Source organism: Zalophus californianus, chromosome 10 (assembly GCF_009762305.2).
Source record: "Zalophus californianus isolate mZalCal1 chromosome 10, mZalCal1.pri.v2, whole genome shotgun sequence".
Lineage (NCBI taxonomy): Eukaryota > Metazoa > Chordata > Mammalia > Carnivora > Otariidae > Zalophus > Zalophus californianus.
The window spans coordinates 93,096,346-93,111,688 of record NC_045604.1 but is presented as its reverse complement, the minus strand read 5'-3'; the positions used below and the strand labels follow the sequence as shown (position 1 = coordinate 93,111,688).

General features: G+C 49.0%; 1 protein-coding gene across 3 annotated transcripts; it reads right to left on the bottom strand.

Moving 5' to 3' along the window:
- Positions 1-2,021: 2,021 nt before the first annotated feature.
- On the bottom strand, positions 2,022-14,302 carry AQP8 (aquaporin 8). 3 transcript variants are annotated; one of them, XM_027613199.1, is made up of 6 exons: positions 14,249-14,302; positions 6,566-6,819; positions 5,445-5,571; positions 5,148-5,362; positions 3,586-3,720; positions 2,022-2,385 (listed from the first exon to the last, which is right to left on the bottom strand). In XM_027613199.1, the coding sequence occupies exons 2-6, from the start codon at positions 6,805-6,807 to the stop codon at positions 2,337-2,339; spliced, it is 768 nt and encodes a 255-aa protein (XP_027469000.1). In that variant the 5' UTR covers positions 6,808-6,819; positions 14,249-14,302; the 3' UTR covers positions 2,022-2,336. The 3 variants fall into 3 exon arrangements, with proteins under 3 accessions (XP_027469000.1, XP_027469001.1, XP_027468999.1); XM_027613200.1 differs by lacking the exon at positions 14,249-14,302 and adding an exon at positions 7,020-7,081; XM_027613198.1 differs by lacking the exon at positions 14,249-14,302 and adding an exon at positions 6,952-7,068.
- Positions 14,303-15,343: the final 1,041 nt, after the last annotated feature.

Sequence of the window (15,343 nt, the reverse complement as noted above, 5' to 3'; positions counted from 1 at the left end):
GGATGTATTTCCAGCTAAACTGGCAGGCGCCGTAGGAAGACCTACTGGGTGGGTTCAGAGAGCTGCCCACCTGAAGGTGGGAGAGACTGCACATCTCTCTCACCCAGGCTTTACAGGCCTCTGCTCTGTGCAACTGGCTGCAGTGGTACCCAGCGTCCTCAAGAATCACAACTGCCCAGAGTCCGTGTCGGAGAGCCGCCGGAAATGTTCCAGGTTTTTTGTGAGTTTTAAATGGCCACAGCCTTTGGGGAAGAAGTGCGACGTTCTATCAGTGTTGTCCCAGATTACCTGGCCTCCATTCCCTCACCGACATTTCAGTCTGTGAACTGACTCATGTCTGGGAATTGGATGAGAGACTTTAAACCTCTAAGGGAAAAACAAATGTTTAAGGGCTACAAATTTTCAATTCCTATAAGCCAGTTACATCGATTAGACTTTAAGGGAGGAGAAAGAATGTTTTCGTGTTTAAGAACTAAAAGGAATGCAGCTGGGGGACAGGAAACATTTCTTGGATCCTCCATCTGTTCCTCTGAAAGATTAGAAGGGTCAAAGTGCCTGTCTGTATTACTTTCCTGGGGCTGCTATACAAATTACCCCAAACTGGGTGACTTAACAGAAATTTATTCCCCCACTGTTCTGAGGCCACCAGTTAGGGTTGGAAATTAGGGTGTCAGCAAGACCACACTCCCTCCAAGGCTGTAGGGGAAAACCCTTTCTAGCTCCTAGCTCTTGGGGACTCTTGGTCCCGGCACGTGGCTCCGTGACTCCAGTCTGCCCCACCCTTCTCCACAGGCCGCCTTTTCTGCGTTTCTTTTTGTCCTTCTCTGTCTCTTCTAAGGACTCCCATTGGATTTCGGGCCCACCCTAACCCAGCATGATCTCACCTTGATTGCTCCTTACCTTAAGTACATTGCCAAGACCTTATTTCCACCTATGGTCACATTCTGAGGTTCCGGGTGGACATGGATGTGGGAGGACACTATTCAACCCACTGTGCTGCTTCAGAGGGTCATTGTGGGGAGTAAACGAGACTATGCAGTCTGCATAGTGCCGAGCACATAACATAGTCCGCATTAGCTGTGCACGCATGTGTATATAACTATTTTGTTATTTACTAGATTTACCAAAACCTTATTTCATTACTTATTTAGCCAAATGAAACAGTAACCTTTAACACTTTTCACTCTTTGTAAGTGTTCTAATTTGCATGGTTTTTTTTCATATTTCCTCCCTTTGTATTTTTCCTCTTTTTTTTTAGGTTTATTACTGTTATTATTATTTATTTCCTTTCCTCCAAAAATTGCTCTGGCTGTTTGGGCATGTCACATGTCCGCTTTCTCACCAGGCAGCCTTGAAACATACTGGTGATTTTCTCTAGTGAGCATTTTCCTCTTTAAGGAAGGACTGAAAAATCCTTCCTTATTTGTGATATTTGTATCTTGCATCCAAAGACCACTGTCTCTCCAGACCCATGTTATGCCATGTTATCAATTTCCTCGGGAGATCCTTGCCCCTCTGGCCTGCCCCCATCCCCACCCTCACCCCAAGCGGAGTGCCCTGAGTGGGCTGGTCCATATCCTAGGTAGTACTGGGCACTACCCCAAACCCTGGACTCTTGCATTGGGCTTTTCAGCAGGACCATGCAGACTGTGATCTGAGCTCCCGGCAGAGGTCCAAGATGGGTCTGGCTGAGTGGGAGATGGGCTCTGGGGTGGCCTGCATCCTAAGTACCTACCTTAGCACTGGACTCTAGGCCAGGGCCCAGCTAACTAGACTCTGGGACGTTAAGGCCCAACCTGGACTTTTGCTTCCTCCCCAGCAGTGCTCATTTCTGAAGCAAAAAGCAAGTCCACGCCAAAGGAAACACTGGACTATTTATTGCAAGGCTAGATTGGCAGCTCAGGAAGCAAGGAAACAGCCCAGCAGGCCCTTCTGTAACAGAAGAGTCCGGGGCCAGGAGAAGAAGAAAGGGGGTGGAGGAAATGAACTCATATGTAAACAGCCACCTCTTCCAACTGCTCTTTTGCTCCTGGGAGCTTCCTGGTCAAGAAAAACCCCTCTGTTGTGTGGTGCCGGGCCGGGCAGGGCTGGCAACGCGCTCCCCAGGCTGAGGTCTCTGATGAGCATGAAGGAATTCGGAGAACCTAGAGCATCCTCAAAACTTGGCAGCGGTGTGTCATCTGGGAGGCCAGGCAACCGGGGGGAGGAGGGGTGGGAAGCAGGTGGGCGGCTGCTCTGGGCCTCTGCCCCAGCAGGAAATGCAGGAGGTGGCCTGTCTGTAACCTGGGTGGGTCCTCAGAAGCCACCTGGGCCGCAGGAAAGCCTCCAGCTCGGTGTCACTGTCCCTTTAGTATTAGGCGGGTTTTCCCATCTCCAATGAAGAGCCTACAGAAAAGATGGCCCTGTGAGATCTCCGAGCCTCTGAGGGGAGAGACCCAGCCCTTCACCGAAGGTCTCCAGGCCCAGAATTCTCCAGAGAGACGCTTTCCTGAGCCTTTCCAGCCTCAATAGTCAAATCCCCTTGGGGAAAGGGAGAAACTCCTTCCTGCTTGTGTTCCAACTCTTTCCCTGAAGATGCTCATCTCTGCCATTCCCAAAGCAACAGACAGAGAATTATCAGGCTAAGCCAGGACTGTGGATGAGCAATGATGGCAGACACTTCACACCAAGCCAACCCAGCGACGGTGCTCTCCCAGACTGTGGGAGGAAGGTCCAACTTGTACCAGATCCAGGCCCTAATCCCCATATGACCAGAAGCAGAAAAGACAGGACCCTACAGACCTTGGAGGTTCAGAAGACGAGAGTTCAGGAAGATGCAGTCACGTAGATATGCTCCTTCTGCTAATACCGCACAATGCCAGGGAGCACTGGTTACACTGTAGTTCATGTGAATGGCACGTGCTAGCAGGCATGCTCTCGGGGGCACCATGTACATGGTTTTCTCTGTGGATGGGGCCCCCTGGAGTTGTACAACACCCCTGTGAGGAACCACTCCTCCCCCACCCTTGGTACACATGGTTGTGCAGGGAAGGCTGACCTTGCCCCGACTCCAGACACAGCCAATAAGCATGCCTGACCCCCATGGCTCCAGTGATAGATTCAGAGAAGGACATGACCCAACCTGGGCCAATCCAAACCAGTGAACATCAGACCCTGGACTTTTGCTAGAGCCCTTGTTCTAGTTCCTCTGGAGTTTTTAAGCTGCTGGGATATAAGCCTAGAGTTCCTGGTGAGCATCTTGCCCTCTCCTGGAGAGCCTTTCAGAACATGAGGCCTGCTCAGAGGAGAGCAGAACCCATGGGAAACACCAAGGCCTAAAGACATTGCTTGAGCACCCACCTAAAGCCAGTGCTACCCATGAACTTTTCACTTAATGTGAGCCAGTAAATTCCCCCTTGTGACATAAACTGTGTTGAGATGGATTTCTGTCCCTTACAACCAAAGGTCCCAGAGACATAATCTTTGCCTCTGAAGAAGCCTCCCTCTTCCCTTCTTCAACCCAAGTGAGATGTTAGCCTTGGGCACTCTGGGAACCATCACCAGGGGCCGATCAGAGGGGCCAGTGACCCGGGGTCACACTCCTACCTGATGAGCACTCCCACAAGCAGGCTGGCCAGGAGCGGGCCCAGCCAGTAGATCCAGTGGAAGTCCCAGTGATTGGCCACCACGGCAGGTCCAAACGCCCGGGCGGGATTCATGCAAGCTCCAGACACGGCACCCCTGAGAACACCCAGCCACGTGGTCACCAGGATCCCAGCCAGACCCCCATTCACGTCAAGATCATTTCCCCAACTAGGCCACCACCCAGAAGCCCTCTTGAAGCCAGCATATCATGGGGCTCTAGGGGGATCCCAAAGAAGGCACAGGGGAAGAGGCTTATTAGCACCAGGAGGTGAAAGCTTGTCTGTCACCCCCTCCACACCCTTCTAGAAGAATGGCCAGCAGAAAGTGTTCAGTGATCACAGGCAGAGAAGATGGATCTAGGTTCTTGCAACATTGAAAACTCAGTCATCAGCTACGTGAATTTTGGAGTCAAGATGACCTGGATTCAAAACCCAGCCTGGCTATTTCTAAATGTGTGGCCTTTATTGAACCCCTCCGTGTTTTGGTTGAGGTCAAAGGACCCACCTCATAGGCTGTCATCAGGAGTGAATGAGATCATGCAGTTAGGACCCGTGGCTCACGTGTAATTCATGACAAGTGTTTCACCTAGCTAACCCAGTTGAGGCCATTGTTGTGCCACAAGCTTGGGGCCCAGAGTCTCCTACAGAGGGGGGAGGCTGTTCTCCAGGAGCACCTCTCTACTTCTGGTGTCTGTATCCTTGCCCCATTCCCACAAGCTGGGGTCCTGCAGGTCTCGCCAGATCCCACGCCCAGCAGCCAAAGTCTAAAGGTCAAGTCAATTGGCTTGCAAGTGAACTAATAGCCGCTAGGGAGCAGCAAAACACCGCCGCAGCTTTACACGCATTGCCCCCAACTCCCCAGACTCTGCCTCCCAACAGAAGGATGGCGGAGGGGTGCGTGGCCGAGCCAGCAAAGGCTAGACTCTGTTCTGTGTCCAGGAGGAAGGAAGGAGGTGGACATTAGGAAGAGGCTCCCTTGTCCCCTTTACCGGGAGATTTGAGCTCTTGTCCCACATTTGTCCCTTAATTTGCCACTGTCCACTGTGTCCTCTCTGAGCTCAGTTTCCTCATATATAAAATGGGAGAAGTAATCCCTGACCCAACCTTGTCTCCTTAACCACTTCCCGAGCCCCCTGACGGGCTCAGCCTAGATGAATCGGTGGGTATGGAAGCTCCGTGTGAGTCTGAGGAGAAAGCCTGGCTGCCCACTGGCTGAACAAACAAGCCGACAGAAATGTTTTATTGACGCTACAGAAAATGGAAAACCTCGCATGAGAAGGTAGGTTTCTGACTTCCCTGGAGTGACATTGGAAGGGTCACCAGAGGCCCACATTCCCTCACAGCAACAGCTTCCTGCCTCCTCAAACACCCCAGTCCCCACCACTCCCTGTTGTCTGCGAATGTCTGCCCACTTCCTCTGTTTGAATCACCTCCGTGGCCCTTGTTAGCAACCAAGTCTGTGACCCTCAAGGAAGCTCTGCAGACCTGACCTCCTCCAGGGCCAAAGGTTGGTCCACGACTCACCCCGCCAGGATGTCCACGGTGACGGCAAAGCCAATGGAGAATGGAGCCAGAGGGCCCTGCGTCCTCTCGTTGATGGCGCCCATGCATACGGCCAGTGCCAGCAGTGTCGTCAGGATGAGCTCCGCCATCACTGCCCCCGCCACCTGCCCCGGCTCCTGGACTGTCACAAAGGCCGCCCCCGACGCGTTCCAGAACTTGTCTTCGGGACTCACTGCCTGTGGAGAGGAGCTGGGCACCTCTGACTCCCTGCTACCCTCACCACACTTCACCAGCCCAGCCCCCATGGGGATTACCCACCTTGGCCAAGGCGGCCCCGATCAGCCCCCCGCACAGCTGGGAGATCCAGTAGGGAAGGAGCAGCACCAGGTTGAGGCCTCCGATCAGCATGGCTGCCAGGGACACCGCAGGGTTGAAGTGTCCACCACTGTCACCGCAAAAGCAGAAGGAAGCCTTGAGACCAAGGTCTGGGCCGGCCCCCGAGAGAATATGCCAGTCGGCCCGCAAGCCTGGCCTTGCAGCACCAGAGTGAGTCCAGGACCTTGCCAGAGTAGAAAACAGGCACCAGATCTCACCCATTTTCCCTGAGGCGCCAGGTGGTGGGGTGAGGGATGTGGGGAAGAGCCAAGGAGGAGAGGGCAGCCCTCTTCCTGCCCTACACCCTGACCCCACTGTGCCCAGAGAAAGAACATGGTGGGTGACCATCCCTCAGCTCCTTCCAGACTCACTCAGAGCTCCAGCCCTTGAAAGATGCAGCCACCAGTCAGAATGAGACCCCCAACTCCAGATTAGTAGACAGAGAGAGGTATCCTGGCCTCCCCTTAAAAAGAGCTCCCGAAAGCTGAACTCCGCTTTTCCCCAGACTGGAGTAAAACCCCCTCCCAATGTCACCCTCACAGTGACCAAGCGCTTGGTATGGGCTAAGCTCTCTCCATCACGTAGTTCCTACGCTGCCTGCCTGGGGCTTGCCTCCTGGCTCTGCCACTTACTGATCATGCAACCTTGGACAAGTCATGTGGCCTTTCGCGGTTACACCGGGAAAATGGGGATAATAATAGCAACTACCCCCAAGGGGTTGTTGTGAGGATTCACTGAGTTCCTATGTAGAAAGTGCTTAGAACAATGCCTGGCACTTGGCTAGCATTGAATATGTGTGGGCTTGAGAAAAAAATACTATTAAAAAAAAACCTCTCTTCTTCCCCTGTTATTTGGGGTTTGGAGAGGGACTTACCCAAAGCCACAGAGCCCATAAGCTACAGAGGCAGGATTCGAACTTGGGCAGTCTGACTCCCTAGCGCACACTCCTATCTACAGTGCTCTTTGGAAGCCCGAGTAGGCGCCCAGGGTTCCCGCCGATAGCCTTGCTCCCCGTCCCCAGCTGCCCAAGTTAGCCCAGACTGATGGCTGGGAGCTGGTCTCACCTGATATTCCCCAGTGTGGCAATGATGAGGCCCAGGGCCAGTCCGTGCGCCAAGGCCGGCTGCAGCAGCCCTGTGTCCGTCCCACTCTCGATGACCGACAGGCAGCCGATGAAGATGAAGAGGGCAGAGCCCAGCAGTTCCACCAGACAGGGCTGCAGGAACCGCTCATACCAGGACCCACGACACCTGCCCCCCATGCTTGGCGCCTTCGCCTTGCCACTGCCAAATTCAGGGTCACACATAGACACAGCTGCCTGTGGTAGGAAAAAGGGAGAGTGGGCACGGGTGGGAGGAGAGCCCAGAAAGAAGCCCCCAGCGCCGCAGTCTTGAATCGATTCTCAGCAGCCCCTTGCACGGCCAGGTGACAGAGGCAGCAGTGGGCTCACCTCTGCAGACATCAGGGCCAAAGTGACCTGGAGCCTGCTCGTGCCTGAGCTGGCTGGGAAACCCGCACCTGTGCTACTGGACCCTCTTATCTCCGGGACCCGGGCTGCTGATCCTGCTTCAGGCTCTGGCTCTTTTAAAGGGCTACAGAGGCTCCCCGAGGGTGCCAAGAAAGCAATAAAGCGGAGGTGGGAGGTGGCCCTGGGGCCCAGAAGAGGAAACATATTTTTTTATCTTAACTGGGCAGGGCAGGGGACGGTCAAGGATTGCTGAGCTTTCTGCCAATGAGCAAAAGGCACAGGCTTAGCCGCATCACCTAGAGAGCGCTCCAAGCCTTCCCCAGCAGGGCCCAGCACCCCCAGCCTCCTGCAGTCACCATCAGGGTCCACCAGCATGTGGGCAGGAGGAGGGCCCCAGTGGGTTGGGACCGCGTGCGTGGGGAATAATGGCAAGCTCATCTTCAGTGATTTTTTCCATGGATTCCCTCAGACATCTCCTCCTATCTCAACAACTGCACTCACTCACCCTCAAAGCCTGATCCAGGACTGAGTGTGGATGGATGACCGTCCCCTGACGGTCAGAGGCAGCCGAGGCGACACCATGCGCCATGGGATAGCCTGTGGGCTTTGGAAACAGGCTGCCTGGATCTCAGTCCCAATTCTGCCATCAGCTGGTTGTGGAACCTTTCTACTGTGGATGGTATAACAGTACCAGCGACGTGGGGTCGTTGTGTGGTTTGAATGAGTTAATATAACAAAGAGCTTACGACAGTGCCCGGCACGCGATCAACACAACACCAGCATCTACTAATTAAGAATATAGATTTATGTTTATATATTTATATTTATTGAGCAATTTCTACATGCCTTCTACCTGCCAGGCGCTGGGCTAAGTCCCTTCTATGTAGTATCTCATTTAAACATCACAGCAACCCTGTGAGGTGGGTACTATTATTATAGCATATTATACATGGGGAAGTGGAAATTCAGGAAAGTTATGTTTCCCAGGGTCACTTCGGTTTTGTGATTGCAAAACTGGTGGGCTAAGTCACAAAGGACAAATACTGCATGATTGCACTTACACGAGGTCCCTGGAGCAGTAAGATTCATAGAGATAGAAAGTAGATGGTGGTTGACAGGGGTGGGGGGGGCAGAGGGGAATGGGGAGTTGTTTTTTAATGGATGCAGATTTTCAGTTTGGGAAGATGAAAAAATTCCAAATGGATGGTTGCACAACAGTATGAATGTACTTAATGACACTGAACAATATACTTAAAAGTGGTTGAAATGGTAAATTTTATGTTGTGTGTATTTAACCACAATTGGGAGAAAATAAAACAACTTGTGGGTTAAGCCACTGCAGTCTACCACCTTTCTAAGATGAATGGATGCATGGATGGATGGATGGACGGATGGATGGATGGATGGATGGATGGATGGATGGATGGGTGAATGGGTGGATGGGTGGATGGATGGGTGGATGGATGGATGGATGGATGGGTGAATGGGTGGATGGGTGGGTGGATGGGTGGATGGGTGGATGGATGAGTGGATGGTGGATGGGTGGATGATGGATGGAAAGAAAGAGGGAAGGAAGCAAGGAGGGAGAGAAGGAGAAAAGGAAGGGAAGGACCAAGGGAAGGATGGGGGAGGGTTGGAGGAAGGAAAGAAGAGGAGAAAGATGGGTTTCTTTATTCGTCCATTCAACAAATATTTAAATACCTACCATGAACTAGTTCTAAGAGCTAACTGGAAATGTAGCAATGAATAATAAGACAGGCAAAGATTCTTTCAGTGCTCATAACTATTATCTGAGTGTTTTTCTGTACAGATAGAGATGCATAGAGAAATAGGTCAGCGATAAAAGAATTTAATGAAAATGCCTACATATCCAACACTGTGCTAAGCTCCCCGCATCTATTCACAACAACCCTATGATTTCTTCTCCCTATCTTCAGATGATAAAATCAAGGCACAGAGAAGTTGAAGAAATTGCCCAAGGTTGTATAGATAAAAAGTATTTGTTTCATGACAGAGAAGATGCATCAAGGGTATGACAGTTTGCTGAAAGCTCTTTTTAGCTGGAGGCTCCAGAATGCAGCCCCTCTTTTGAATATCTGCACATTTCGGAAAGTTTAGGGTTGATTGTCTTAAGACCTGTACCCTCCCTCCTCTGTACCCGCTGCACACTGTACATGATGTCTCTTACACCCTTCCTCCCGTGTCCCTGCAAATGGCAACACGAGACAACTGTCCGATCTTCTGCTTCCCCCATCTTCTTCACGCTTTGCCCCAGTCCTGCCAAAAGCTGCTTCCAGAACATTTCTCTCCTGGTTTCACCCAGGCCTCCATCAGTTCTTGCTTAGTCTCTTGAAAAAAAAAAAATCAAATTGTCATGATACACCGGCCAGGGGCTAGGCCCCGCACTGGACACCTCACGTGTACTCCGTCGATTAACATTTACAATCATCTAGTATCTTCCCCATTTCACAGGAGGCAGGAACTCCTCCTCATCACCTAGCTCCTCATCACCCTAGCTTCACCCAATTTTAATCTGTTCCTCCCATACTGGGGACCAGGAGGGCACAGTTGGGCACTTTGGTCCAGGTGGGCGGGTCAGGCTTCTCTCCCTTCGCCTGCTGGCTTTTCTCTCAGCCTCAGTGTTTTCTTCTGGAAAAGTGAGCTAATATGAGACAGTGCACTGAGCACAGGGCCCAATTCAGAGCAGGTGCCCATCAATAATCCCTATTATTATGGTCAGAGTACCTATTCGTCAGAGTAGGCTAACCCATGCAACAAAGAACCCAACGTTTTGATGGCTTCACATAATACAAATTGTTTCATTGCTGACATAATAGTTCGTAGCAGGACCTTTATGACATGGTGATTCGGGGTTTCAGGCCACTGTCACCTTGGGGACTCACCATCTAGGCCACCAGCCAGCAGATGGGGAAAGAGAGGACATGGGGGGTTGTTCGGGATGCTTTTATGAGCTAGGCCTAAAGTGGCAAATAGCACTTTCATCCATATTTGATTGACTAGAACTCAGTCCTGTGGCTTCCCCCGACCACAAAGGAGTCTGGGAGGGGCGTCGGGGTGGCTCAGTCGGTTAAGGATCTGCCTTCGGCTCAGGTCATGGTCCTAGGGTCCTGGAATCAAGCCCCGCAATGGACTCCCTGCTCAGCAAGAAGACTGCTTCTCCCTCTCCCACTCCCCCTGCTTGTGTTCCCTCTGTCGCTGTATCTCTCTCTGTCAAATAAATAAATAAAACCTAAAAAAAAAAAGAAAAAGAAAAGGAGTCTGGGAAACGTAGTCTAACTGTGTGCCCAGGAGGCAAAAGAAAGGCGTTTCATGAGCACTGGAAATTTCTGCCACAAGGCAGTTGTTGTTGCTCCCCAGACTGTCCACCTAATCACGTCCCTCCCTTCATCAAACCCGTCAGCCCTTCCTGTGGGTTTCAGGGCAAAACCAAACTCCCAGAGCCAGCCACAGAAGCTGTGAGTCCTGATGTGGGAAACAAAGGCAGAAGAGAAATTATTAAATTTCCTGACTATCTACAGCCCACTGACAAGTCCTTAAAACAGGCAGAGTGACATTCCTCTAGGAACTCCCTCGATGTTGATACTTTGCTCAGGGCAAAAGGCAATCCTAGCCTGACCCCCAGGACTCTGTAAGCCTACTTTAACACACAAAAATTCCTTTGGAAACTTCCTTTATCTCTACCCCCAAGATACATGTTGGCAATCATCCCCCAAGCATATGACCCACCGATATACATCTGAAGGGTCTCATGACTCGAGTTTTTACCAAACACTAATAAATGACATTTTCCCAACAATAGCTAACCCCCTCAAGATCCTGGAAACCTTGTTTCCAAAATACCTGGGAGGCTTGCACTATCCCTAACCCCCTCCCAACTTGAAAGTATATAATGGGCTACTCCTCATGACCCCGGTGTAGCTCTTTCTGCCCACGGGTCCTGTCCCCTGCTTTAATAAAACCACCTTTTTGCACCAAAGATGTCTCAGGAATTCTTTCCTGGCCGTTGGCTTCGGACCCTATCTTTCCTACAACAAGTCCAACCCCTGACTCATCTCCTGCCACATGAATCCTAAACAGTGTGTCAGATGAGCCAGGTGCCGGCACCCCTCCCTGCGCATGCTGTTCCCCATATTCGGAGTCCTGTTTTGCCCCCTGGGCCAGCTTCTACTCTGCACTCAAATCTCAGGCATCCACCCTCCCTGACCCCTGGGCCAACCAGATGTCAGTCCCTGAGACATGCCCTCCCTCGCCAGAGCCAGGCCTGGTCTCAGTAGCTCCAAAACCAGTGGCTCTCCAGGGGAAAACTGAATGTCATTCGGCAAAACAATATGTTTCTACAACTCAAGATTTCTTGCCTGGCCTGATGTCTCCATACACAATGCCCTGGTCTCCCCAAACCATTAAAATAACTGGTGGGCTAGGAAGATAGTGTCTTCTTAAGAACTTGTTTGGCTTGGCCAACTTTTCAGTCTTCCAATCCCGGGTCTGGTTGACATGACCGAGGTCTCTAATTTTTATCCCTGTTTAGATCCCTGTTTAGTTCAAGATGTCTCTGCAACTGTAGGTACCTGTCTGCCATCCACCACCAGGTCCAGATTGAGTATAAAAGCAGGTCTATTTTATCCCGTCACACTGCCCTTCCTTCCTTTCTCACTTTGATAGCTGCATTGTGGTACAAGAATATGATGCTGGCTCCATGGCAGCTATCTTAAGACCATGAGGTACAACTTGCCAGAAGGGTGCATCTTTGATGATATCACCAAGCCCCCAGAGTAAGTCCAAAATCAACTACTTCATTCAGGCTTTCTTGTTAAATAAACCTGCACTTCCCAGATTGTGTGGCAGGGCACCCCGGAGAGTGGCACTGAACTCACAGAGGGACTACAGGGTATTATAAAATTTCAAGGGAAATATAGTGATGCTCAATATCTGTCAGACACCATGTGAATGACTAGCTCAAGGTTGTTCAAAGTTGTAGTATTAAATAGCCCTACATTCCTTCCAATAACCTCATGTCTTTGCAAAGCTGGTTTTATGGGGGCTGCCATTGTAAAAAGTAAGTACCACATAAAAATCAATGTGGAAGAGGAAAGGTAGGTGGTAGTGTCCAATCCAATTTCAAGGTCTGGGAAATTGTGCGGTGCCCAGAGCTACACACATCCCACCTGTAGCATTTAAGAATGGAAGTTATTTAAGTACTCAATTCAACTGAGTTATTTATAGTCATTTGAGAATGAAATAAAAAATAGAAGTAAAATGGTTTTCCTTTCAATATATGTGTATTATTTTTTTTCAAATGGCTACTAAGTTGTTTGGACATAAATACGATGTTTTTTGGACCTATTTATTTAATAAATAGGACTATTAGGTCTTCCTTTTGGCCCAGGAACGGGTGTGAACCAAAAAAATTTAGGAGCCTCTGAAATAAACAATGTATGTCCTGTTTCAGGAACTGGGAGTCGAGTTTCATATCACTTGTAGCAGAGAATATTTCCAGCTGATACACTCCCTCCCAAAATCCTGACCAAACTAGGCTTTCAACTTAATAATTTCTTCCTGAAACTGACCACTATTTGTAATGCAGATGTTTCATAATTCAGGCTGATCCTGAGATGGACAGTCACAGAAACTTAGAGCAGAACCTCTCAGCCTCTTCTGAAGCAGTGACTTTCTTTCTCTCAAAATCACTGCGCTGCTATTTGCAGCATATGGTTACTTGGAGCTCAGGGCAACTTACTTGTTGCAAAGGAGTCTAGTCTGCTCCCCTTTCTCTCTGCTGAGCGGTGGGTTTCATTGGAACCTGAGCCTGTTCTTTCCCCATAGCAGCCACCAGAACCCTATTTTCTCCCCTGCAGCATCAACTTCAAATATTGATGTCTTTTTTAAAGATTTTATTTATTTATTTGCGAGAGAGAGCAAACAGGGAGACAGAGAGGGAGAAGGAGACATCCCGCTGAGCAGGGAACCCAACTTGGGGCTCAATCCCATGACCTGGAGATTATGACCTGAGCTGAAACCAAGAGTTGAGTCTTAACTGACTGAGCCACCCAGATGCCCCCAGATGTTGATGTCTTTTGAATCACTGGTAACCAGACATGGACATGTCGGTTACTTAAAACCCTTTATAACCAGGAGGGCATTGGACTAAGCAGCCTACTAAGTCTCATCGGTAAGCATTCATTTGTCACCATCCGTTTATGTCAAACAACAATTTAAATGGTAGAATAACGGCCACCATTTACTAAGGACCTCCTGTGACCTGGCACCGAGAGCTTAATCCACACGCACGATCTCATCTTTTTTTGCTTCCACTGTTATCCTTCTGTCTGCTATCCAAATTAAATAACTCTACAGGAGAGGAAAGCCAAATGGCTAGCAAACATGAAAAGACAATCACTCTAATAGCCAAAAAGAAAAAAAAAACACAATTCAACTGAAAATAATAAGAACAATAAAAAGAACAGGAATTTTTAAAAACTGATTAACAACGAAAGCTGACCGGGCCGGGGTGGGGGAGGGGATAGACCAGCTCTCGCATTGCTGGTAGAAATGTGAATGGCTACAGTATTTTGTAACACAGTCTTGCAATATTTACCAAATATTTAAATTCACAGACCCAGCAAGCCTCATATTTGAAAATCGATCCTATAAAAGAAAAGCTTCAATAAGTAGGAGTATATGTACAGGGATATTGATTTCACCCTTGTTTATTGTAGAAAACTCTGGGAACTCCCTGAAAGATCATAATTATGAAAACTGTTGAACTAAGTAGGAAATATCTTCCCCACAACACATGTCTCTTTTCAGTGTCTGGAACATTCCATAGTCCTACATACCCTCAAGCCTTTGGATGGTCTGTTTCCTTTACCCACAACTGCTTCCTAAATCTGGCAAAATCTTACTCATCCTTCAAGTCTGAAAAAAGAGATGATAATGTTTGTAAAGGGAGTAAGAAAGTCTCATGGAAAATGTAAATCATGTAGGCTGGCTAACAATTAGATGAATGTCACGAAGTGGAAGAAACCAAAGACAAAAGAGCACACGTCATACAGTGTGAAGTTCAAAAGTAAGCAAAGGACGGGGCACATGGAGATTTCCAGGGTGCTGCGCATCTTCTGTCTCTTGATCTGGATGCTCCCAACAGGGTGAGTTCACCTTAGGCAATTCACTGAGCTGTCACAGTGTGTGTGCTTTTCTGCATGTATATTACACTTCAATAAAAAGCTACAAATAAACCAGTCTGTGTTTAGGAAGTTACCTTCTGGACAAAACCAGGAGGAAATCTGCAGGTCAATCTGCGGTCTCTAGAAGAGAGCACCGAATTCAGTCTCTAGGTCGTAGGCTGCCACATTTTATGCCTATAAAATATAAGAATATGCCCATTTAGAAATCGTCTTTTTTAAAAAATCAGAAGGCTCCACTACGCCCTTTATTATTCCAGTAATTGAAATTATGGTCAATAACAACAAAGGTTAGGGGTCAACGAGCCCTATCCCAGACGTCATAGGGAGCATTTAGCAAACATGACCCTGCTGACTCCTCACTCTTCATGGCAATCTTGTGAGGCTGGTCCTGTCCTCATTTGGTGGACGAGGAAATCAAAGTTTAAAGACCTGGCAACTCACTGAAGGTCTTAAGTAACTGGGCTCAGAATCAGTTTGCTAACTGGAGCGCCTATGCTTTTCATCTCAGGACACCTGGGTGGCTCAGTCGTTAAATGTCTGCCTTCGGCTCAGGTCATGATCCCAGGGCCCTGGGATGGAGCCCCGCATCGGGCTCCCTGCTCGGCGGGGAGCCTGCTTCTCCCTCTCCCTCTGCTCCCCACACTTGCTTTCTCTCTCGCTCACTCTCTCTCTTGCTCTATCTCAAATAAATAAATAAATATTTTTTTAAAAGAGAAACCAGAAGTATCTTTTGGATTTTTAAAAATTATTCCTTCAACAGCTTTACTGAGGTATAGCTGATGGACAATAAATTACACATATTTAAAGTAGTATACAGTTGATGTTTTGATGTATGTATCTACCCATGAGACCATCATCACAATGAACATATGTATTATCCCTCAAAGTTCCCTTGTGACCCTGTTCTTGTCTCTAGGCAATCACAAATCTGTTTTCTGCCACTATAAATAAGTATGGGTTTTCCAGAATTTTCCACAGGTGTAATCAACCAGTATATGCTCTTTTTCATCTGGCTTCTTTCCCTGGCTGTATTTATTTTAGATTCATTCACATTCTAGCATGTACGAAGTCCTCTTCCTCTGGTTGCTGTGGAATGTTCCATTGTACAGTTATACCACAACGTCCTTACCCACTCACCTGCGGATGGACGTGGTCCAGTTTTGGGATGC

Excerpts from the sequence above, each read along its gene's own strand:
- AQP8 (XM_027613198.1), bottom strand. Across the intron at positions 3,721-5,147 it reads ACCGTGGACATCCTGGCGGG|GGGTGCCGTGTCTGGAGCTT; the intron begins GTGAGTCGTGGA and ends GGGTGTTCTCAG. Across the intron at positions 2,386-3,585 it reads CTTGTGGGAGTGCTCATCAG|GCTCTTCATTGGAGATGGGA; the intron begins GTAGGAGTGTGA and ends TCTTTTCTGTAG.